Source organism: Schistocerca cancellata, chromosome 1, assembly GCF_023864275.1.
Source record: "Schistocerca cancellata isolate TAMUIC-IGC-003103 chromosome 1, iqSchCanc2.1, whole genome shotgun sequence".
Lineage (NCBI taxonomy): Eukaryota > Metazoa > Arthropoda > Insecta > Orthoptera > Acrididae > Schistocerca > Schistocerca cancellata.
In genome coordinates this window covers 759,310,149-759,337,452 of record NC_064626.1, presented here as the reverse complement: position 1 = coordinate 759,337,452, position 27,304 = coordinate 759,310,149, and the positions used below count along the sequence as shown (strand labels likewise).

Below are 27,304 nucleotides of genomic sequence, written 5' to 3'. Positions count from 1 at the left end.
GGATGGCCTACTTTGCTCTTGGCCATAGTTTGGCAGTGGCCATTCATCCTGGTAGTCAGCTGGTTGGCCGTCACACCAATATAAAAAGCTATACAATGATGGCAGTAGAGCTGGTACATGACATGGCTGTTTTCGCAAGTGGCCTGGCCTGGCCTCTGATGGGGGTAGGATAAGCTTGTGACAAGACTACAATAGGACGTGCTGAGTGTGTGGATTGGACAGGTCTTGCACCTGTCCCTGTCCCTGTGGAAGACCCAGGTGCAAGACCTGTCCAATCCACCCACTCAGATGGGAGATATGATACTGCGTGAAGAGTTTGACAGAGCACTGAAAGACCAAAGTCGAAACAAGGCCCCACGAGTAGACAACATTCCATTAGAACTACTGATAGCCTCGGGAGAGCCAGCCCTTACAAAACTCTACCATCTGGTGAGCAAGATGCATGAGAGAGGCAAAATATCCACAGACTTCAAGAAGAATATAATAATTCCAATCCCAAAGAAAGCAGGTGTTGACAGATGTGAAAATTACCGAACTGCCAGTTTAATAAGTCACGGCTGCAAAATACTAACGCGAATTCTTTACAGACGAATGGAAAAACTGGTAGAAGCCGACCTCGGGGAAGATCACTTTGGATTCCGTAGAAATATTGGAACACATGAGGCAATACTGACCGTACGGCTTATCTTAGAAGCTAGATTAAGAAAAGGCAAACCTACATTTCTTGCATTTGTAGACTTAGAGAAAGCTTTTGACAATGTTGACTGGAATACTCTCTTTCAAATTCTGATGGTGGCAGGGGTCAAATACAGGGAGCGAAAGGCTACTTACAATTTGTACAGAAACCAGATGGCAGTTATAAGAGTCGAGGGGCATGAAAGGGAAGCAGTGGTTGGGAAGGGAGTGAGACAGGGTTGTAGCCTCTCCCCGATGTTATTCAATCTGTATATTGAGCAAGCAGTAAAGGAAACAAAAGAAAAATTCAGAGTAGGTATTAAAATCCATGGAGAAGAAATAAAAACCTTGAGGTTCGCCAATGACATTGTAATTCTGTCAGAGACAGCAAAGGACTTGGAAGGCAGCTGAACAGAATGGACAGTGTCTTGAAAGGAGGATATAAGATTTACATCAACAAAAGCAAAACAAGGATAATGGAATGTAGTCGAGTTAACTCGGGTGATGCTGAGGGAATTAGATTAGGAAGTGAGACACTTAAAGTAGTAAAGGAGTTTTGCTATTTGGTGAGCAAAATAACTGATGATGGTCGAAGTAGAGAGGATATAAAATGTAGATTGGCAATGGCAAGGAAAGCATTTCTGAAGAAGAGAAATTTGTTAACATTGACTATAGATTTAAGTGTCACAAAGTCGTTTCTGAAAGTATTTGTATGGAGTGTAGCCATGTATGGAAGTGAAACATGGATGATAAATACTTTGGACAAGAATAGAATAGAAGCTTTTGAAATGTGGTGCTACAGAAGAATGCTGAAGATTATTTGGGTATATCACATAACTAATGAGGAGGTATTGAATAGAATTGGGGAGAAGAGGAGTTTGTGGCACAACTTGACTAGAAGAAGGGATTGGTTGGCAGGACATGTTCTGAGACATCAAGGGATCATCAATTTAGTATTGGAGGGCAGCGTGGAGGATAAAAATCGTAGAGGGAGACCAAGAGATGAATACACTAAGCAGATTCAGAAGGATGTAGGTTGCAGGTACTGGGAGATGAGGAAGCTTGCACAGGATAGAGTAGCACGGAGAGCTGCATCAAACCAGTTTCAGGACTGAAGACCACAACAACAACAACATGATCCCTGTTGCAAGGGGTTGGGAGCAGGAGTGGCATAGGGATGGACTAGGATATGGTGGTGGTTTGGTGGGCAACGGAAAACTACTTTAGGAGAGGTGGGAAGGATCTTGGATAACATGGCCCTCATTTCAGGGCATGGTGATAGTTAATGAAAGCTCTGAGAAGGATGTGGTTGATGTGTTTCAGTACGGGATGCTATCAGGTGATGAGGGGAACACTCCTTTGTAGCTGGTTCTTGGGGGTGGTGGGAGTATTGGATGTGTATGAGGATATGGCAAAAAAAAATCTGTTGTGGGCTAGGCTAGGGATAATACCTGTATGTGAAGGCCTTTGTGAAACCTTCAACATACTGGGCAGGGGAATTCATATCACTGTATATACAGAGTGGCCCAAATTTATGGGAGGGATTTTTTTGGCATGGAAGTGATGGTAGCTGTCAAAATGAAGATACAGTTGGTGGTTGGTGGGTTTAATGAGGACAAAGGTGTGGATGCAGCCATCAGAGAGGAGGACGTCAGCATCCAGGAGGGTGGTACACAGAGTCGAGGAGGGCCAGTTACAACGCATGGGAGAAAACGTGTTGAGGCTGTGAACTGTTATGAGATGCAGAGATTACCTGATGGAAGTCTTACACCAACTGTCCTACTACTCCACCTACAAACTCTGCCAGAGTAATCCCATTTTAGGAGTCCAACACAACCTCCAATTCCTGGTTAAAGCCTTAAGGCCTTCTCAAAACCTCTCCCCTGAATTTACACTGATGAAAACAAATTGCAACACCAAAAAATAATTACTGTAGAGTAATGGTATTTTGGGAATACATTTGTCTAGGTAACATATTTCAGTAATAAAAATTGCAAGATTTCAAATTAATTTAAGCGTCAGATAAGCCATTTCAAATGTGAAATGCTGATAGATTAATCACCAGTATAACCACCAGAATGTTGAATGCAAGCATGCAAAGGTGCATGCATTGTGTCGTACAGATGCCAGATGTCAGTTTGTGGGATGGAGTTCCATGCCTGTCGTGCTTCGTTGGTCAATACAGGGGTGGTTAATGCTTGTTGTGGATGATGCTAGAGTTGCCATCCAATGATGTCCCATATGTGGTCGACTGGAGACAGATCTGGTGATCAAGAAGGCTAAGGCAACATGTCGACACTTTCTAGAGCATGTTCGGTTACAACAGAAGTGCATGGACCAGTGTTATCCTATTGGAAAATCACCCCTTGAATGCTGTTCATGAATGCCAGCACAACACGTTGAATCACCAGACTGATGTATAATTTTGCAGTCAGTGTGACAGGGATAACCAAGAGACTGCTCCTGTGTCATACGAAATTTCACCCCAGACCATAACTCTACGCGTAGGTCCAATATGTCTAGCACATATACAGGCTGGTTGCAGGCCAACAATTGGCGTCCTTCTAATCAACACACAGCCATTAGTGACACTGAGACAGAACTTTCATCATAAAACACAACTGATCTCCACCCGGCCCTCCAATGATCTCTCTCTAGACACAACTTAAGTTGCTAATGGCAGGGGTTTGGGGTTGGTGGAATGCACTCTACAGGGCATCTGGCTTGGAGCTGTCCTTGAAGTAAACGATTTGTAACAGTTTGTTGTGCCACTGGGGTGCCAACTGCTGCTGTAGATGCACTGTGACACACAAGAGCCATACAATGACCATAATGATCTTCCCTCTCAGTAGCACCATGTGGAACATTTTCTTCTTGCAACCATATGTTCTTGTGACCACCACTGCTAGCAATCATGCACAGTGTCTACACTCCTGGCAAGTCTTACTGCAATATCACGGAATGAACATCCAGCTTCTCATAGCCCTATTACATGACCTCCTTCCAACTCAGTGAAGTATTGACAATGGTGTCTTTGTTGCTTTAAACACATTCTTGATTAACATCACCACATCCAGTCTCAAATGTAACTAATGCTCATGACTGTGGCAGTGTTTATTTAAAGCAAAACTGATTTGCAGCCTCATACTGAAGCTACTAGCGCCACTCTTCTGTGACTGGCACATAATTTGAACAGACATCACTCACTGGTGGGGGAGAGTGCTACACATCACTCTGTTGGGCTACTCTGTTTTCATATATGTAAACTGATTAATCATGGTCTTGTATTACCACTACTGTGTCATATCGGATAATGCACAAATGGAAACAGAGTACCCTAGAGGAGTGATGTATAACAACTGCCCCGTACTGGCAGAGATACGATTGATAAGCCCAAACGCTACATGTTTGGCAAGGTGCAAATGTTCAACATGGGGGATTTCCTGACATTTATGGTCCCATATGCCTTATATTAAATTACTTGTGTCAACATCATCTACACTGCTTCAGGGTTTATTAACCGCGCGCGTTCGCGGGGTGGGGTGGGGTGGGGTGGGGTGGGGTGGTGTGGTGTGTGTGTGTGTGTGTGTGTGTGTGTGTGTGTGTGTGTGAGAGAGAGAGAGAGAGAGAGAGAGAGAGAGAGAGAGAGAGAGAGCAAGGAACTACTTTGGTGACACATGACGACAGCATCTGGGACAGTGACTTCCCGCTACTTTTTGTTACGTGCCATGCTACAACACCATATAACTGAGTGCCTCTCATCGGACTGTGCCTAAAGCCAAAGATGGGCAGCAACAATGCCAGGCGCCGACTGAGAACATGACAACTTTCTACCTGAACAATACTGTCAAACATACACTTCATCAGGTGTCCACTGCACCCGTGGCAGTTTTGGTGTTCCTCAGATGTGCAATGTTCTCATCCATTTTCTGCACCCGAGTATGTCACGCCTACAGTGTTGCATGTGTCTACACTCCCACCTGAACAGCTGCACCAGACAGGCATTTTGCCAAGTGTGCACAGTGGACCCACCGCACCCAAGACTTCTCCAGTGTTTTTCCTGTAATAGACTGTGCTACATCCAGTACCATTATCCTTGTCCATGTATGTAGTACCCACCGTGTCATGCATGTTCACAATTCTGCCACTCTCATTGTAACTGTTGCTATAGTCAGGTGAACTAATAGCTACTGACACTGCTGCTGTACCTAGTGTGACAGGTTTTGGGTATGCTGTTTCACTCTTGTCTACTTTACATCAACATTCAAGCTTTCACTGTTCCGCGCTGATCAACCTGCAATGCAGTTTGCCATCATGACCGCACATGGAGAAATGGATGACTGTGCTAAATTTGTTACTCTACTGAGTCATCTTGGTGAGCAGGTGGATTTGATTAGTGACTTATTTGTCAGACTTCTTATGACAATACCAGCTGCTACTGGAGCTGGCCCATGGCATTTTATTTTGGCAGGATGGTCATAGGTCCATCATCAGTGTCAAATTCCCAGTCAAGGATCTATGTCAATCTCTGCTAGCCCTCTCCACCACTGTGCACACACATCACTTGCAAGTTTGACATTGAAGCGCATGGTTTTCTTCCACAACGCATCTCCATCATGTTGGCAACACCTCATCATTGAATCATGCCTTGATGACCGTCAGATCGACAATGAATTCATTTATGCCAGTTTTCTTGCACCATCCCACAACCATCCATTGTCAACGCAACCAGACTCAGGGTCCCCCCCCCCCCACACACACACACACACTCCAGATGCTACACTCAGCAGCCCTCTCCTGTCCCCATAACGACACTCCATGCTCCTACAGGTAGCACTAGCATCTTTTCCCACCCTTACCTTGCTATCCTTCCCTTTCCCTACTCCATGCCTACTCTTTACTCCAACAATTCACACAAGATATATTACTGCTCACATCAGATGTTGTTGCAGCCATCTGGTGCCAGTAGCCATGCATATGTGAATGTGCGAGTAACAATGTATCCTTTCCAAATAGTCATTATTTCATCCTGTACTTTCCATATAAATATTTAAAGGTATGAAGTGTATTATTTGAATATTAAATATGTATGCTCACCTGTATACATAAAAATTCACTTGTCCACTATATTATCCAAAAGCCATTTTCATAGAATATAAGACCAATAAAAAACACAGTTCCATATTGCTTTTTGTTTTTCATGTTAAATGTACACAAATAAAACAAAAAGAAAGCTGCTTCTTTGGGGGGACACCTACTGCTTCCTCAGTTAAAATAAACAGCTATTATTTTATCTCCTATTGGCAGCTGATATATTTTTCAAAGAAAATAATGACTTGTCAATAAACACACAACTGTTCACAATACATTACTCTTCTCGCACAGTTTTACAATAAACATTGCTAATTAGCTTAAAAAAAAACTTTTCAATCCTTGAATCCAGATAATTTGTAGTAGGAATGACTAATGAAGATTTCTCAATGTTAGATTGGAGCTTGCTGAATACCTTGCTTAGCAGTGCATAACTTTACTCTTAACTTCAGCAAGAAGACAAACTACATGAAAATTACATACTGAGGGAGAACATGTAGGGACAAATTTGATTGTGATATACTGTGTTACATGACTATTCATAACACTGTAATTAACATACCTGTTTCCAAAATGTCAAAGAAGTACACAAATGTTTCACTTGCAGAAAGTTATTTCAGTTCTGCTTCATGTGACTGCTGTCAGTCTGGGTGGCAATGCTCCTACACAATACTTGACAACAGCAGCAACGAGTAGTTGATGTCTGAAGATCCAAATTTTGTGTAATTTTCTTATTTTGTTTCAACTGTAGGTCCATTTGTTCCAGAACCACAAGTGGAATTTGTGTCAACTTAGAATCTGTAATATAATTCATGTGAAATATCAGTAATTATTCCAAGTACACATCAAAACTCTTAAATTTGAATTCATTTATATTTGCCGGAAGTGAATGACCTTAATGATATACAAATTCAAATTATTTCCATGTAGTAGATTACTCAAAAACAATACACCATGCATAGAAATCAAGGTATATACAATGAGTTTGGAACACACATTTATTTATTTGTATTCAGGTCCAAGGTAGTTCTGAATAATTCTATGTGTAGCTGTTTATTTTTCAGGGAAAGTGTTATGGCAGAAACTCATCTCTTGTAACTTCTATTGGGTGCTTAAAAACATTGTGCTACTGATGTAAAATAGATAATTTCAGGTTTGTGCGACTACACTATGGTGCAATGAAGCACAAAGTGAGGAATACCAATGCACTGTAAAAACCTGGTTGACCTGGAGACCTAGCAATGGGACTGGTTTACAGATAAGCTGTAGCAAACTATCAAAGTGCCATATGTACAGCAAAGTTGTGTGGATGAGTCAAATGAAATATTCTCTTTTCACAAGACCCAACCAGGAGATGGCTGTAAGCAAAGCATAATTTTCTGTAGCATATTAAAAAGCATCTGGTGAACAAAATTGAATTTCATTATTGCATACGCCAGATACATTGTAAAAAGAACTAGATTTCATGAACATTTTCCCAAAGGAACAAATAATCATATCATATTAAAATCCAGAGGAATTGAGAAATGTGGCTGAGCAAGTAGACACACTGATAATTACCATTCAGTATAGCAGAAGAAAATTTGTTAATATGCAAGACATAGTGAAAATCAGTCATTACTCAGAGGTAGCACCAGCTATTGGAATGTTCTCAAACAGCACTGTTCATCATGCGTTGAGTCGACAGAATGTGCATTACTTGTGAAGAAGAAATCTTTTCTGTGACGAGATCAAAATTTAAAGTGTGTCACGATATGCCGCTGCTGAAACTTATTTTAGTACTTGCTCTATTATGACATTCATAAGCTTATTTTATGATGTAAGGAATTTTTCTTTTTTAATTTTGTTAATGGGTTTATGGCACCACCCACACAGTCAGCCTCAGACCATAAAAACAACAATTAGCTGTGACATCCTTTTAGACAGAACTTCAGTAAACAACCTATGTAAATTAACATATTTAATATATTATAAAGAAAAAACACTCTCTTCCTTTATTCTTATTTGGCACTTTGTTATAAAATTGTATAGAAGCTTGATAAGTTAGTTTGGGTGGCCATCAAATGGTTCAAATGGCTCTGAGCACTATGGGACTGAACATCTGAGGTCATCAGTCCCCTAGACTTAGAACTACTTAAACCTAACTAACCTAAGGACATCACACACATCCACGCCTGAGGCAGGATTCGAACCTGCGACCATAGCGGCAGCGCGGTTCTGGACTGAAGTGCCTAGAACCGCTCAGCCAAAACGGCCGGCTAGGTGGCCACCCTCCACATCAAGCACAATAAAAAACACCTCCTAACCCTGCGCGAAAATTACCACATACAGAAAACCAAAGCAGAAAAGAAAACCTTGTTGAATGATCAAGTTCACATACCAAACAATTCATTGTTTACACTAACAGATAAAATAATAGAATAACACACCAAAAGATGATAGTAATAATAATAATAATAATAACAATAATGGTAACAATAACAATACCACCCGACAGTTTTTAACTTGCTTGTCCACAGAACGCTTAAACCAAAACTGAAATCAGCTGATCACCACTCATTCATACTCAACCCCCCATCTCAAGAACATCTTAGCAATGGAGTCACCTCACTTGATAAAACAAACATAGTTTTCCGGAACAGGGACGAGACTAATGAACTAAACTAAATGAGCTAAACATTACCCAAACATAACTGCAATACAATAATCCCAAAGATGACGATGTTCTACAGTCTCCAAAAATTATGCAAGCAGAACAGATGTTCTAAACAACAAAATAACAGGTGCAGCAGTGAAATGGGCAATTCTGAAACTTCCATCTGAGACAAGTTTATTTGCAATGCTATAAAAAATATAACATGGATTTACAATGCCTGCCACTTAAAATACCCAGCACTTGAAAATGACATCATATAAGGTGGCTGCCTTTTTCTTTCACACACATTTAAAGTCTTTTATAGAACTTAGACATCACATCTTGCAGGACTGGCACTGGAAATCTATTAACTTCCTTCCAAATTTGACCCTCCAGTTCCTGACTGTGAAGTGGCATTTCATGAAGCTTTTCAGGATTTTCATGTGACCAGTATCTAAATTTATGCTTGTTAACAAAACCTGAGACATAAAAATTGGCCTAATCACCCAGGATCAGACTGTTACACAGGCCAGGGTTGTCATTCATGAGTTCCAACAATTCCTGGCAAAAGCATAGTTTCTTTAGGAGGTCATCCAACATACAGTTCTTGCACAACCTATATTTTGTATGAGGGGTATTGCAGTTCCTTGTTCAATATTCACCATACACTGGGATCTGTTCTCTCAAGTTGCAGCATGTGCTTGTGTGCAGTACGCCCGGGACTTCAGCTGAAGGCTTCTTCTACTCTTGCAATATTCTCTGGCAAGCATACATTTTGCCCTTCCACCCCTCTCTTGCACCGTATCATGTGATTCCTCCGAAGTTCTGTATTTCCACTTTGATAGATGCATCTAGAGGATTGGGGCATGATGTGCAAAATTGTAACGAGAATGAAATACACTGGGCGGCCATGTAGCTGCTGTTGTTTTTGTAACACACCTTCACAGCAACAGCATGTCGTTCACTGGTACATGACATCTTGATTGAACATCGGCCCCCAGTGCGTGCGTGCCTGCCTGCCTGCCCCCCCAAATATACTGAAATATACTCTATTCAACAACATCAATATGTTAACCTCAGCAGCAATGGTTTAATCTGGAAATATAAGATGACCCTGTATTTTTCGAGTGATGAATTTGGGAAAAAACCTCTCTTATAATCAGGTATATATGTTATTTCCTTCTACCTATTTGCACACACTGCTTTGCATTACATTCCATTTATTTATATTTAGAGTGAGCTGCCAATCTTTACACCAGACACTAATCATCTGGAAATATATCTACATTTTACTACAGTAAATCATCACCACTAGTGCTGATGTGGTGGTTCACATATTCCTTAAAATATCTACAGATGTGGGAGGGCAAACATGAGGAATATGAATAAAATAAATTTCTCTCTGCATTTCATTACTAGTTTCTAACAGTGTCAGTTCCCTGTCAACAACTGCATTACCTGTAAATAAACACATGTGGCTATAAATGATACCTGCTAGCTCAATATATACATCCTTAAGAGTAGTGGTCCTATCACTCTACCATGAGGTATACTGGGCGCTATTTTTGCTACTGATCATGTCTCCCCCCTGTTAGACTGGCACAATGGTTTATTTGGTAATGGTGCAAACTTGTGACATCAGAGCTCCACTCCCCTACTGCCTTCTGAATATTGTGAACAAAACTTGGATACCACAGATTCAGCATTTATGGAAACCATGTCACTTTGTGATGGTTCTTTATTTACATGACCATTACGGCACTCCAACCCCAGTTCTCGATACCAGTAATATAGTACTACTTTTCTGCAAAGTAACAGACATATTTTTGTGACAATATTCACATTTGGTTTTATTAATGTATAGGTACTCCGACGTATCGATACATTACAGTGATATGGTTCTTGTGTGTATTCATTTCTGTGAGACTGTCATAATCTTAGACTTACTTGTAACTGTTTTGGCGCGAATGAGCACAAAGCAGTCTTTGTTTCACTTTGCAGAAGTTAAGTTGTTATTTCGCTTTGTAAAAGAACTGTCAAGTCTTGTGTTTGGTTAAAGTGGAAATTAAATATATGAAGATTGATACAAAACTGTTTTCTTGATGATGTGACAAATTAAGAAGAAGTTTAATAAAAATGTGGATCGTGAACACAAAGTCAAAAATTATTTCTACCATATCATTGTTCTGATCTGGGATTGTTTGATCATTAAGAATTTCCTGAGAAACGCATTTGTTAGGTCTTCAAATATTGCTAAAATACAGATCTGGACCTCCTAGCAGTCAAAGTGGAATCACCCTAGAATCAACAAGATGAGGAACAACAACTTTGACAAAATCTACGGGGAATCCATTCAAGGTAAGTGCCAAAATTAATGACTTTTTTACAGTGACTTCATTATTTCCATTCTGATGATACCATCCACAGTCAATAACTTTGTTGTTGCCCAATAAAGCGAACATATGTTGCGTGAGCAACATTATTAATCTGATTTCTAACCTACTTTGCAAGTGGTGGTATTGTTTGAAGTTCCTACACAGGAGTCGTTCAGTTTCCAGAAAAGCCACCACACATGATCATGAAACAAGTTTTGTAATTATGCAGAAATTGTCATCAGTGAGTCACGTTCATCAAACTACACATTGATGTAACGAAACTGGTTGTCTTCTTCCAGTATCGTTACCCACATCATTGTTCGAGTTAAGTATGGGAAACAGATGCTAGAAGAGAAGTCAGTTCCTTTGCACATTTAATACCAACTCTGACGGGCATCCCATCTGTTCTTATGCTCTTTCTTCCACTGTGATATCATTTTCCAACTGCACTTTCATTTATTTATGTATTGGCATGCGTTAGATGAGCATAGGAACTGCATCATTGTCTTCAATTAAATAGTTATTTTCAGTGAAATAGTAATTATTTTGACCTTTTTTTTATGTCATCAGAGATAATGAACATTTGGATGGACTACTTTGTTCCACTGACTTACTTTATGTACAACCAAAACTTTTTAAAGGTTTACAAGGTTCATGAGGACAGATGTTGCTTTCAAATTCATTGAATACTTCTTGCATAGCTGACCTTATGTTTATTTAGACTTCACTCAAATTACGTTTGTTCGAAAAGGCTTGGCTTCATTTGAATCTACTACAAGGCTCACCCTGCTTTCATAATTGCTTCCCAATATTACTACTGAATCTTGGTGTACAGTTCTAACCCCTTATTACCTCCCTTGGCGCCAATTTATCGATTACACGTCTGAATTTATGTTGGAGATCCTCCATATTCTCCTCTCCAAAGGAGAGTGTAGAATATACATAAATTGTCAAAATAGTTCACAAGAGACTGCAACACCAGTGGATCTGATGCACACTTTTCACATGGACTCTCACATGCTTATCAAAAAGCACCACAATCTTGGAGTGGTGCTCTACACGTAATGCAGTCCAACCTAGGCTACAACCTTGGCATAGAAGACAGTGCTTTACAAACAATCCAGTCCTACCCAGGCTACAGAAAATGCTTAATGTCTGAATGCCTTCCATCAACTTATTGTGTGCTACACGATTCTGTCCTTGCTCCTCTCATTATTTAGGAAATGACTTGTTGACTGTTGTTGTATGTTACACAATATCGTACAATGAGAGGCAAAAAGACTGCCCAGCCTGAACAATTAAGAGTCCAAGAACAGAGCATTGTGATGTCCAAGTTTAGAAGCGCCAGTGTTCACACCTTTAGCAGTCAGTGGAGCTTCAGCTCAGTGTTTACATCGTCAAATAGAAGGAATATAATAGTTAAGATACAGTATGTGTCGAGATTCATTGCAATCATCATATCATTTCTTTTGAAGATCATCATTCGATTACATGAAACAGTTGAAATATAAGAACTCCACATTGGTAAAATTCTACAACGCCGAGCATTTTACATCTGTTTTAATGGCAGAGTGGGTAGGTTGATGGTTTACAAACAAAAAATATGAGCATTCAAACCTAACTGTCAATTGCCTCCCCCCCCCCCCCCCCCCCCCCTTTTGACCTGTGCGGGTAGTATTTTAAACCTTGATTCGCTACAAATTGTGCAGTTGTAGTCTTTTCCAGGATCCATATTCTTTCAAAAGATTCTATTTTATAATAGTTTAATCTTCAAACAAACAGGGAAATAGTCATAGTAAAAATATTGAAAATAGACGTAATTATTTCTAATTATTTTGACCGCCACCTGGTGTGTGTGTATAGTTTTCAGCTAAGACAAACATATTGGGTGATTGGCATACGTCATAGGTCTGCTTCAAAATCGCTGATGTGAATGTTTGTGAGAGAATAACTGCTCTCTTTGAAAACAATGTTAGGACATCCTAGGCAGGACATTGTTATAGTATTGATGCTTCCACAGCTAGGTTATGGATTTAATGATTTGGAGATAATGGTGAGGTAGCGAGACGTTGAAAACCTGAAGACCCTGAGTCTCTACGTGGCGACAAGATTAAGAACAGGTTAGGGTGGCCCAGAATACTCCTTTGTCAATCATTTGAGAACCAAGGCGAGCTTCAAATTTCCCGGGCTCATCAAGAACTGCTCTTAGAAGAGCAAAGGACCATGGAATCAGGTCCCATTGTGCTCTTATCAAAGAACCCCTGTCTGACAAACAACCCACAGATAGACTAGCAATTGTGAGTTCCTGGGAAGATGTTAATTGGATGAAAGCCATTTTCCCCAGCATGTGCACAATTGAGTCCAAGAGCAGAGGTCCTGCTCTTGTTTACTAACAGATGGGTAACGACATGACATGCTTCATGGACACTCATGCTAGAAGTGGACGCATAAGTGTGAAATGTTGCAGCTTGATGTCTTATATGGGTGTAGTAACTTCAGAACATAACCAAGGCAAGTTCAAGTCAGCATGCCATGAACATTTCCTTGAAAATGTAATCATCCCTGGTGCTTGAGTTTGGTACCCTGTAGGACATCTCACTTACCAACATAATAATTATCCATCACACACTAGCATTAGGATTCAGAGTTGGTTCGTTTCAAAGGAGGAGGAATATTATTCAGTGCCTTCTGTGGCCTCCACAGTCACCTGATCTCAATCCCATAGAGCACATATGGCCTAAAAGTAGACTCTGTGGAACAATTGGCCAGACCTTCCTCCGGGAGCCATGAATTTACAATAGGATTTGGCTTATTTTCCATGGGAGAGAATTGTCATGAATGAGGCTTCTTCCATAGACTTGTAAATTCTATGCCTCGAATGATACAAGCTGTTCTTGATGCCAATGGCATGTTGACAAAATACTGAAGCTATATGTAGCCTACTCTTCATTTTATTTTATTTTTCTGTAAAAGGCCTACACAGTTACTAACCAACATATTAATTTCAAAATACAAGTCTACGTGCTACTATATTATTTGAAATTTATGGGAGGTGAGATGAATATACCCTCCAACGTTGATTATTTTTATTGTTGTGGGAGGTCAAACAAATATTATCTCACAAGGAAGATTATTTATAGATGTCAAATTCACAAAAAATAATTAAACAATGGAAAATCCAGAATGGAATGAAACAATATAATGAAAAGTATAGCTGCTACTCCCCATATAGCAGATATGCTGAGTCACAGAAAGGCACAACAAAAAACTAAAATTAGTTATTTCCTGAAGAGAAAACAAAGAAAATATAATCTAATAGGGGAAAAAAAAAGACTGTGGTGAGAGCTGATCTGACACACACTACAGTTACAAGTACAGTACACTGACACCTATCAAAGAACTTCTTTCTAGTGTAACAGCGAAATAGGCCTACTGTAGTTCAAGAACGAATATTAAAAGCAGAAACAACAGATGTTGGAAGGCACATCCACTTGCTCATTTAAACTGCATGTAAGGACATAGAAAAACATGCCTATCAGCTGATACATTCCTCTCAGCTGAAAACTGTACAGACATCAGCTGGCATTTGAAGTAATTAAAAATAAATACATTCATTTTCAATATTTTTATTATGACCATTTGTCTGTTTGTTTAAAGATTAGACTACTATAAAATGGATAAAATAGAATCTCTTGAAAGAAAATAGAACCTAGAAAAGACCGCAACTGCGCAATTTGTAGTGAATCAAGATTTAAAATATCTCGATAGGTTTTAAAAAAAAACCTGTTTCTTGCTCGAATAATGATTTTCAAAAGAAATTATATAATGAGTTAAATTGTAATGAATCTCAACATATACTATTCCTAAATATTATATTGCTGCTATTTGACAATGCAAGCACAAAGCTGAAGCTCCACAGACTACTAGAGTTGTCAACACTGGCACTTCTGAACTTGGGCACCACAATGCTCTGTTCTTGCACTCTAAATTATTCAGGCCGGGCAATCTTTTTGCCTCTCTTTGTACATGGATGAGGAATCATTAATCACATGCAGTGAACATTTGGGTGACTTGAGATGCAGCATGGTGACTGCGATACCCAACTGCACCAGTTAATTTCAAGCAAAAGTGTTACAAATAAGTGATAAGTATGTTGTCTTAGACCAAGATCGAATGCCCACACAACAAAAATCACCAAGGATTTATATACTAGGCATGAAAGCTTACACTGCATGATAGGAGAAAATCTTATTTTGCTTATGGCCTGGATATAGTAGGTTATGTAACTGGAGTCGTAATAGAATTAAATCAATAAATTATGATGAAATTGTCAAAAATAAGACATCAGTTCATACTGCAGTAACAGAACAATGGAATGGTGCTAAACAGTTTGTATTACTAATAGCTGGTAGCATGCTTTCAGGTTCCAAGCAATGTTGACTATTCAGCTAAAAACCCCAAAGCATACCATCAATCAATGATGCAGAGAAAACTATTAATTCATGTCGCTTTAAGGTATTACAGCACCTAAATGCCACATCACTAGCATGCAAAAATTTAAATAATATTAAATGCAGTTGCAACTTTAAAAGTCCTGCAATTCAATAAGAAATCTTTCCCAAATAGTCATAATAGTTAGTGGTGGGCATAAGAAATCCCGTGAAACTTTACTAAATGCCTTCTCTGAAAACTACCAGGAACAGGTAGTTAGAATCCCACTCATGATGGAAATATATTGGAGCTAATGGCAACAAATAGACCTGACCTCTTGGAGGATGTCCGTACAGAAACTGATATCATGAACATGATGTGGTTGTGGCAACAATGATTACCAAAGTACAAAGGACAACTAAAACACACAAAAAGGTATATATGTTTGGTAAACTAGATAAAAAATCAGTAGTGGAGGAATTTTACAATTTCAGCACAGGGCAGGAGTTGTAGAGGAAATCTGGCTCACATTTAAAATAATGGTTGACCATGCACTGGATAGATACGTACCCAGTAGAACAGTTCATAGTGGGAGCGAACCTCCATGGTATACAGTCACTGTAAAGAAACTTCTACAAAAACAGATATTACTGCACAGTAGGTATTTAACAAAGCATAGGGCTATAAATAGAGAGCTGCTGAAAGAAACACGTTTTGCTGGCAAGAGAGCAATGCATGACGCCTTCATTGACTATTGTAGCAGAATATTGTCAAGTGGTCTTTCACAGAACCTAAAGAAATTCTGGTCTTATGTAATGGCCGATAGTGGCACAAAAGTTAGTGTAAGTCCAAAGACTAGGACTGAAACTGAGGGTAGCGAAGCAAAAACTGAACTTCATTTTCAAATGTTCCTTTACAAAGGAAAACCCAGGAGAACTGCCCTGATTTAATCCTTGTACCACTGGAAAAATGAATGAAATAAGTATTTATTGAGAAACAGCTGAAATTGTTAAAACTGAACAAAGCTTCAGGCCCAGATGGAATCCCTGACAGATCCTATACTGAATTTGTGGTTTAGTTAACCCCTCTTTTAACTATATTTTATCGTAGATCTCTTTAACAAAATACTGTTCCCAGTTCTTGGAAAAAGGTGCAGGTTATGCCAATCTACAAGAAAGGTACCGTAGTTGAAGTGATCCACAAAACTATCATCCAATATCCTTGGCATCAATTTGTTGCAGAATCTTACAACATATTCTGCGCTCAAACATAATGAGGTATCTTGACAGAACGACCACCTCAATGCCGACCAACATGGATTTTGAAAGTATCAGTCATGCGAAATGCTGCTCGCATTTTTTTCACATGTTATACTAAAAGCTTAGGACAAGGCAACCAGGTAGATACAGTATTACTTGATTTCTGAAAAGCATCTGACTCAGTACTACACCTACACTTATTGTCAAATTTACTACTGCACAGGGTGAAATTTGTGACTGGATTGAGGACTTTTTGGTAGGGTGGACTCGGCATGTTATTTTGGATGGAGAGTCATCATCAGATGTAGAAGTAACTTCATATATGCCCCAGAGAAGTGAGTTGTGACTCTTGCTGTGCATATTTTATATTAATGACCTTGCAGACAATGTTAACAGTAAAATCGAGCTTTCTGCAGATGATGCAGTTATCCATAAAGATGCACATCTGAAAGAAGTTGCATAAATATTCAGTCAGATCTTGATAAGATTTTGGTGTGGTGCAGAGATTGGCAACTTTCTCTAAATGTTCAGAAATGTAAAATTTTGCACTTCACAAAACGAAAAACTGTATTATCCTATGACTATATCAATGAGTCTATCCTATGACTATATCAATGAGTCCCTGGTGCACACGGCTAATTCGTGCAAATACCTGGGTTTAACACTGTGGAGGGATATGGAGTGGAGTATCACACAGGTTCAGTAATGGGTAAAGCAGATTACAGACTTCAGTTTACCGGTAGGATACTGGGTAAGTGCAATCAGTCTACAAAGGAGATTGATTACAAGTCACTTCAGTGACCAGTTCTAAAATATTGCTCCAGTGTATGGGACCTGTACCAGACAGTACGAACAGGGGATATGGAACATAAACACAGAAGGGCAGTACAAATGGTAACAGGTTTGTTTGATCTTTGGGAGAGTGTCACAGAGATGCTGAAGGGACTGAACTGGAACACTCTTGTAGATAGATGTAAACTATTCCGAGAAAGTCTGTTAAAAGTTTCATGAAACGGATTTAAATGATGACTCTAGGAATATACTGCAAACCCGTATGTATCACTTACATAGGAATCCTCAGCACAAGATTAGAATAACTGCTGCATGCACAGAGCCATTCAAACGATCATTCTTCCCGTGCTCGATATGTGAACAGGAAGAAACCCTAATAGCTAGTACAATGGGGCGTAGCCACTGCCATGCACCTCCTGGTGGTTTGCAGAGTATAGATTTAGATGTAGAATCTAATTTACCATATCTGTATGAATATCACAGTATGGAAGATATAGTAAAGTCATGAAAATAACACATATACTGATGAGCCAAAACATTACTTCACAATGAGGACCACTTCCAGTCTGAATTTAATCATCTGAAGTATGTGTTCCGAAAGAATAGCTATGGGGCATATGACATCCAGTCAGTGTTCTCATAGAAAAAGAAATGTGACAATGTTGAATATTTACGTCATGAGCCACCAATTGCATTCCTTCTCTTTTGTGCACTACAACCAGCAAAATAGGGAGAGTCCCAGGAAGATGAGATATCAGATATATTTTCTGACGTACTATGAAGATAAAGCAGATACTACACCCTGTTAAGGACAGTCTTGTTCTCGATTTACGACATCCCATCTGAGTGCAGAAGCAATTACATTGGTCAGCCCCTCTGCACCATTTCTGACCGCAGTGCAGAACATCAACAGCATATTAAAAATCGAGAACTGGATAAATCTGCAGTTGCTGAGCACAGCCTTACAAACAAATATAAAATACTGTTTGAAGAAACAAAAGTTTTGTACCAGACTTCCACGTACTGGAACTCTAATTAAAGAGGCAGTAGAAATAAGAATGTGTGAAAATACCTGCTACCATGATGGCAGATATAATTTTAGTAGGGCATGGAAGTGAGCTCTCTATGCAGAGGAGAGCCAGAGATATTTGTTGCAATGTTTGCATTGTGGCAGGAGCAGTAGTGCACCAACGCAGACACTGACACCATCTGTGACAGCATGGCGTAACTACCGACCAATCAGAAGCCGTCTTTGGGCTATATAGGGCCAGCACAGCAGCAATTTTGACAGTCATCTGCTTGTGATGAAGACGATGGAGGTTTACCCTGAACTGCTGTGACAAGAAGTCAGAGGTGTTTTATACAACACTGACGTCGTGAAAGAATCCATTGCCATTATTATCCCCTACTAAATAGTATGTTGGTCCACTTTAGAAATGCAGTACAGCAGGAGTTCTGTGTGGTAATTCCTTAGGAGGTTTCTGGAGCTATGTGGCATCAGATGTCTATGCACAGGTCATGCAGTTTAAATAAGTTATGGGTCCTTGGATTCTGGATGCATAACTGGTTCTCGATAGCGTCCCTGATCAGGTGAATTTGGTGCCAAGACATTGACGTGACTTCACTATCATGCTCCTTGAACCACTGTAATATGCTTCAGATATTGTGACACTGACAGTTATCTTGCTTGAAGATGCTACTGCTGATGGAGAAGAAATGAAGCACAAAGGGATGCAGGTGATCTGAAATTATGTTCATGTAGTCATATGCCTTTAGTTATTACCACCAGTTCTATAGATGGCATAATAATGTCCCCACCAACCTGTGTCTGAGGAGTGGTGCATGTTGCAAGCAACTGTTCACCTGGATGACAGTGAATATGGACACGACCAACATCCTGGCGTACCAAGAAATGAGGTATATCTGATCAGGCAACATCTATCATTTGATCCTTTGATCCACAGTCCGATCTTTATGATCGCGTGTCCCTCACCCCACACGCCTTCACAACTAGTGTAAATGTATTTTAAAACAATGTGCATGTTGTAACTGATTCCAATCTGCAATCTTAATCAACAATGTTGTGACATGAGAACTTGTAGGAATGGTGTGCTACAGAGCACAAATGTGTTGAACAATGTGCACCGAATGATGTGCTCATAAACACTTCTAACTTCAGTTGTGATCATTGTAGAGACAATGATTCTCCTGTCACCTATGCTCCACTTCTATACTTTCCTTATCACATGTACCTGCAATACCATCAGGTGGCATTCAACCTTGACCAGTTAAAATTGATACCAGTATTTTAGTTCTGAATAATTGGTATTTTCTGGTTATTTGACTGGTCTTGGTTATGACAGGTATTTTTTCATTTTTTACTAAAAACCAGGTAAAAAAACTGATAAATCAATTTGCCTTAGCAGCAATGCTAAATTTTTTTTATTTTTAAATGAAATTTTCTTTCAAATGCGTATGTTTATTTGTGAAATTTCTATTGCTTTGAAATACTGAGTTGTTATAGAAAATGTGAAAAGCTATCAATGCTATTTAAATAGCAATGCTGACGTAGTCTAGCAAAAAAATACATAATGTAAGAGTCAGTACAGCATTGCTGAAATAGTAATGTACAGTACACGTAAGCAGAAAACATTCACAATGTCCCTTGGGAGAGAAGGTAAATTTGACTGACATACCTATAATTTTATTGCTGTGATATAAACTTGGGATGATAACTGAACCCTTAATTTCAAGGTGAAAAATTGATATCATTGAAAACTGACGATGCAGGAACGTCATCAACTCATGGTCTTTTGCTCTCACCATCATCGCACCTATTTCCTTCATCTTCGCCATCTGTATGGGAGACACTGACGCTGATTTCTGCCACAGTCTAAATCTCATACAGATCAAGGCATCCTACTCCTTCACCTTCACCTTCATTAGCATCTTTCAATGCTTGTTGAAGTTTACATTTATTGCTGGAAATAACAGCAATTTAAAAAACTGAAAATCAGTTATTTCTGTAACAGTTATTTCAAGCGGTTTTAACTGTCACATTACGCATAAGACAAAAAGTACCAGTATAAATGAAAACCAGTTGTTTTAGCTATAGCCGCATCGCTATCTTGAGGTGAGCAGTGATCATAATGCTCTGGCCCATCAGTGTAATAAAGTATCAGGGAGTCAAATCAGGTTGGAGCTCTAATTGCAAAAGATATGCATGATAACAAGTTAAAAACTTATACTTAGTTATCAAGGTAGAAGTTGTAATTGTTGAGTAGAACTTTAAAACTTTCAATTCCTTAGTCTCAACACCATCTAACAAATTAGGAACATCACCAAATAGTGTAAGTCCATCCTTTTGTCCATAAATAACAGTCAGAAACACTTACATCTCAACTCATTTAAGAAACTGGGAGAAGAGGTTTTTCAAAAAATTAGCAATTGTGATATGTTTCAAGAAAAGTAATAACCAGATAAAGATGTAACCAAAATTAATAAACAGATTTTTGTCTCTTTCAGTCCCTCATAAACCCAATTCTTAGCAAAAACACTTCTCACAGAACTGTACAATTTCTTTTAATTGTTTATCCTATGGATGTTTCATGCCTATGTAATGATCAAAATTATCTTGAGTACAAATCATTCAATCTAAAAAGCACACGACTTATGATCTGACAATGATATAGTCATTTCTCATTAGTAATGAGTGTTTAACATCATTCTTGGAAAAACAATACCATACACAGTGCTGCAGCAAAATGAGTGAGAAGCAGGGAATTCATGTGACCTAAAAATTCTGAATTCCAATACATCAAGTTCCAATAGAAATTTGCGTTTCTAACACTGCATTCAGAAAATGTTCTTATAAAAGACTTTTGTCACATGCATGGTTCTCGGTTTCTGTAAGCCTGTTAATATGAAATCTGAATACAAGCAGCACTTACAGGATCATCAATGACAGACTATGGGGAACTACTAAAAATGATTTAATAAACTGTATAATTATAAGGAAAAATGTAACATTAAATTCTGTCTAATTTTGGATGTAACAAGGTCTAACATTATGTACAGAAAGCTTTTGGACAGAAAACAGTTTACCTGAACCCCAGTCTTAAAATGTTGTTATGATAGGTTTCCTTATCTGGAGAGACTAGGCATTTGAAACCTAAATTCACAAATAGTGAAAACCATGCATGAGTCATGGAAAGCCCAACATACGGAACATAATTTTGTTAAATGGCAGGTAATCACTGTTGTACATATATGAATGTCTTGACAACTGTTGCAGAAATTTGGCTAAACAAAATTTGTTGTGTTAGGATAGAGGGAAGCATGAAGAGGAAAAAGAAAAAAAAATGAAAGAAAAAAAAAGAAAAGAAAAGAAACCAGTAAATCTCAAACAAAAATGAAGAAAGCAAACCACTACTTGAGGCTGATTGACAGCTGATAGACAAAACAGTAGACCAGCACAGAGGTGGCATTAACTCTTTTGAGTTACAATAGTTTGCTTGTCTAAGGACATAATCTCACATACACAATCAGCAGATAACAAATGCACCCATCTGTAACAATGGTGAGATTTGCAATAGCTGTCTGAGAGTGAACGAGTTTGGGTGTCCGTTGGTTGTGTATGTGAGATTGTGTACTTGTACTAAAAGAAAGTGGTAGCTTGAAAACTGGTAACATTTCTGCACTGTTGCATGTTTCTATGTACCATACATCACCAACAACAGGCAAATCATCATATTTCCTCAATTGTGCTTGTCCATCTTCATTCAGAAATTTTCATTTTTGTAGTAAAGTACTTCAGATATTATTATTTTAACCTTGTAGAAAGAGATTATAATTAGTTGACATATTCTTAATGAATCTACAAACCTTGCCTAAGTAACTTGGCCATTTTCTTGAAATTAGCTTGAAGAACCACTGGGCATCTTCTGAGCCTACTTATTAGTACTCTTCTGGTGAGAGCATATGAAGGCATCTGTGACCGATGTGGGTACTTCTTGATTGTCTTCTCTGACTTACTAACAATTCTCTCAACTTGTGTTGATGTGATATCTTCATTTGAGCAATCTTCTTCATTTGACATGAAATCAGTACCACCTACATATTTGGCAAAAATAACAGTATTCTTCTTAGGACTTCTAAAAATGCGTGAAGAATGTCTCTGCACTTGAGATGACAGGGTCCCTTCATGGCTCTCACTAGGCACAATGCTTATGGGTTGAAGGACTGTCACAGACAAAGTGCTTTTTTGTACATTTTTTGCATGAGATGTTATCGAAACAACAGTCTCATTAGATTCTGTCTGCTCATCGTTTCTGATTAATGGCGACTGTTTTCGCTTCTTTAAGCATGGTTCCCCATACCCTTCTTGAGTATTTGATGGCTCATTAATTTCACCTCTCACATCAGCATATGAAACCACTGTAAAAGAGTCATTTTCATTATTACTATTACCTGAAAGTACAGAAGAATTTCTTTTATTTTGTGAATGGCCTCCCTTAAAATTTTCCTCAGAGAATGAAGGCATATCTTTTGTTTCAGTGTCTCTTGTAGCATTTTGTTCCTCCCACTCTATTTTCTGTAGAGACTTAGTCTGTCTCTTTACAGGATATAAATCAGAGATCTTGTTATGCACATGTCTGTCTTGCAGTAATGCAGCATGGTGCAGCTTTACACTTCGGGGAGCAGGTTTCATTCGTGACAGGAGGGTATCGTTAATGAATGGTTTGGATGGAGGTGAACTTCTAAAAATATCTGGCTTAGTGGGTGTCACTTCACCTCTGTTATTGACAAAGCTCTCTACTTCTAATGGTGATCTGGGCTGTAAATTCATATCCACGTCAAATCTATCTGATGACATCTTGTGCTCTAATTTCATTTCTTCTTCTGACTTCGTTTGTAATAATGATTTATCTTCTGTCTGAATGGACGATTTACGCAAGTTTCTATTTAGGCAAGGAGTCTCATCAAGCAGCTCTGGAATAGGCTCTGTCGGTAGCATGGAATCTGTTACAGACATGTAATTTTCTTGTGAAGCAATTATGGTTGCACTGGATATGGAAGGTGTTACATCCATACTCTCAACATTACTTCCAGGAATTTCTTTTTCAGGAGAACCATCTATTGTTATGCATTCTGAAGAATCATTCATAACTACTGGTTTTTCATTAGTGATATCTACAATGGGCAACAGTTTTGGAGACACTGGTACTTCATGCAGATCATCTGCATCATCTGAAAGACACAGATCAATGGTTGTAGGCAGTTCTATAATGTCACAGTCTGATGAATCTGATACAGATATATTCACAGCTCTTTCCGAAAGGTAAGATGTTTGTATTATGTCATCTTTCTCTTCTTCGCTTTTCACAATTTTTTTTAATGGTTTTTCTAGCATCACTTCATCAATGTGGCATAATGACTTTTCCTGTAATGACTGTGCAACTTTCAAGTCTGTATTAATCTTTGAGGAATCATTATCAAACAAACTGTCTGTATCCTTTGCCTGAGATTTATTTTGTGTATGTGATATTGCTGGCTGCTGTACATTTTCAAGACTGTCAAGAACTTTATCTTCACTCACTGCAGTTATGGCAACTTTTACATCTTCAACACATGATGAATCTTTACTTGTTGGTCTCTTAAGCAAATTTCCATGTGTAACTGGTGCAGAATCTATTGCAATACACATTTCCTCGTCCTGTCTACAATGCTCAGTAACAACCTGAAGTGACTGTCTTCCAGTTTGCGTAACGATTGATGGATCTGACTTTTCATTTTTAAAAGGTTTATTCTGCATGTTGGTATTTCCAGCTTTTTCCCAACTGCACACTGTGCTGTCACTAGAATTGCATTCTATCTTTATAGCAGAGGTTGCTACATTACTATTTAGGTGTTTGGATGGATTCTGTGACTTTAAGCTGTTATCTGATGATACCTCTGCTGTAGTATTTAATTTTTCAGTTTTCAGTTTGGTACAAGGTGATGTAGGATTGTCATTAAGAGATTCAACACTCCAACGACACATGGTCTTCTCAATACAACATAGACTTCCTAAATGAACACCTCCAGTTGAATCCAAGGTTGTAAACATTTCTCCAAGTCTTCTTGATTTTTCTTCTGCGTCACCAGCATCACTTTCCAGTGATTCTTTCTTGACAGAGATAGATGACCCAAAAATGTCCTGTGTGATTCTCTCAGTGACATCCTCCAATTTTGTTTCGGACAAACAAATATCAGTTGGCCTCACATAATCCAAATTTCCATTGTTATTTGGTATACGAGCCATCAGTACAGTGTCTTCCAATTTTTGGTCAGCAGAGGCTGCACTGACTTCCCTGTTGTGCACGGTGTCACTTTCTTCCACTTTCGCAGATAAAGAAATATGATGTTCGCTAACAGGCTTTTTTGTATAATTTTTTTCTTCATCTATCTTCTCTGTTGTAAATGAAATGAAAGTGTTAGTCTCATTCTGGTTCTCTTCACGTTTCTCAGTAGGACATCGAGTATTATTTTTCAGCGTATCTGCGTCATGCATCAAGGAACTATTTCCAACCAATTGGAGCAAATCATCTTTAGGGACTTTTGCATATTCCTTTGCAGATTGTTTCAGACTATCCAGCATACAATCTGCAGACTTTGAACGATAGGACCTTGGTGCAGCAGAAATTTTTTTATTCCATTTATTCCCAGTAATTACAGGAGTTAAATATTTATTTTTTAAGGAGTTTTCATTTTTCATCTGAACACTGTTAGACTTCACTTTACCCAGACTAACATCCATTTGTTTTAACACAACAGTGTCTTTAATCCTCTCCTTTATTTCAGATGTGTGTTCATCACTTCTGGCTGGTTTCCTGGTATGTTGTTCTGTTTCTAAATTGTGTGTTTGTCCTTCTGGAACAATTTCCTCACGGCTATCAATTGGGCTACCTATATTATGACTAACAGATATCTGATCAATAGCCACATCCTTTATTATTCCAGAAAATTCATCTGAATTTTTAGGACTACTGGGTGTATCAACATTTGTGAGATTTGTCTGACGTCCTGGACATGGTGTTTTTTGTACAATTACATTACTTTTATCATTACAGATGTCACCAGAATGTTTATCAGTTCTCTGCTCTGTGAGTACCGGGACTGACTGTGCAGACCAGAGGGATCCGGTTTCACTATATGGAGAGTTGGAGTATGATGCACTTTCTTGTTGGTGGGGTTGTTCTGAACATGAGCTACTGGTTTGTATTTCATGAACATTTGGTTTCACAATTGCTGTCACAGGTTGTGTCTTCCTTTTGTTAAGAAGATTAACAACTATAGGTCTCTTTATACAGCGAGATAATTTAGGTATACCTGAGAATACTGATGCTGGTTCTAGTCCTTTTCTCTTTTTATACAAACACTTTAGACATAACTTTTTCTCAGCACCAGTTTTTCCACAAATACATTCATCTAAGTTTTTTTGATATTCAGGTCTCTGTTCTTGTGTAGTTTCTCTTTGGCTGTCACTATGTGCTGAACCAGTTAATGGCGACGATTTGGAATTCCTTTTTTCAATTACTGAAGATATAAATCCAGAAATATTTTTATCAAGCAAATCAGTTACTGCTGACAAATATTTATTTTCTGAAGTTACTTGGTTATCAGTTACCAGAGGCTGGCGAGATGATGCAATATTTCCAATTTTAGTACTGATAAGTGAGTTAGTACGATGTACTGTTACAGAGCACACTGGGGTTGTCACAGTACCATTACTAAATGCTTCAGATTTGGAACTATTTTCATTTTCTGTTGGCAATAAAGCACCTGCAATAGTTGTCACTGATTCCACTTCCTGGTTTATTTCATTCTTGCTGGGAAGAAGTTTCTTAAGGTGAGAAACGAGTGGTGAGGGTTTTTGTGGTTGTGCAGTTGATGACTTTGAGTTCTCTTCTTGCACTTCTGATTTTATGCTGGGAGGTGGTGTAGATGGTGGTGGTGGTGATATTGGAAGAGGTGGCTGTTCTATTTTCATCTCTTTTGGTGGGAGGGGAGGCTGTCCAGGTGGGAGAGGCGGCTGTCCAGGTGGGAGAGGCGGCTGTCCAGGTGGGAGAGGCGGCTGTCCAGGTGGGAGAGGCGGCTGTCCAGGTGGGAGAGGCGGCTGCCCAGGTAGAGGGCTTTGGGGAAGTGTGAGCACTTTCTGTGTCAAAGAAGCACTGGACTGGTTATCTATTATTGCAGTATTATGCTGTGTGGCAACTGAGGGAACTGGAATTGGGTTTTCACATGACACAGAAATATTATCTTTGAGTCGAGGATCCCTACAACTTGGATATGGAGATGTCCTGCTTAGTGATTGATTGCTTGTATTTTGAGAGTGTAAAGCTTGCTGAACATTTATTTTCATCTGAGTTTGAGACTGAGGAGTATTTTGGGGACTCTGTATGATATTGGGCACCTGCTGTCCACTCTGCATTACATATGGAGCAGTATGATTTCCAGCCTGTGGAGGATACTGGGCAACATTATGTGGTACAAGATTTGGCTGATATTTCTGAGGCTGGTTGTAGACAGGTGGAGGCACACACATATTTTGTCTGTTCACTGGTGAGTCATAAGTGCTCTGCAACAGTCCAAAAATCAAAGAACAATTACATCAATAAACTTTAAATTAGATAAATAAAATATAACATAAAATTAATAATAGTTTACAAAGAAATTTTAATGAGATACCAGAAAATATGAAAGACTACTGACAATTTAATCTTCCAGATAAAAATGCTACAGTTACTGTATCCCTAGACATTTTAGAAAAAAAGAAGATTACAGGGAGTAAACAAAACCCTAGGGATAACATTCGGTTATAAGACCGCAAGAAACATTAAATAAGTTAAAATTACATTTATCAATTAGAAGCTGCTAATGGTGCCAGCAAATGGAAAAAAAATCAGTATCAAATGTCTAAAACAATAGCAAGTGAAAAAATGACAGAATTGCAAACGATAGACACTGTCTGCACCCACATCTCTTGTGCTGAGGCACTCTAAGAA

General features: G+C 38.8%; 1 protein-coding gene across 1 annotated transcript in view; it reads right to left on the bottom strand.

The window, feature by feature from the left end:
* Positions 1-27,304, bottom strand: part of LOC126186284 (uncharacterized) — a 283,858-nt gene that overhangs the window by 41,886 nt on the left and 214,668 nt on the right. The window contains exons 13-14 of the mRNA XM_049928197.1: positions 22,143-26,877; positions 6,329-6,564 (exon numbers count right to left, since the gene is read on the bottom strand). Of these exons, the coding sequence (XP_049784154.1) occupies positions 6,383-6,564; positions 22,143-26,877 (4,917 nt within the window). The 3' untranslated portion in view covers positions 6,329-6,382. The remainder of the gene's footprint in view (positions 1-6,328; positions 6,565-22,142; positions 26,878-27,304) is intronic.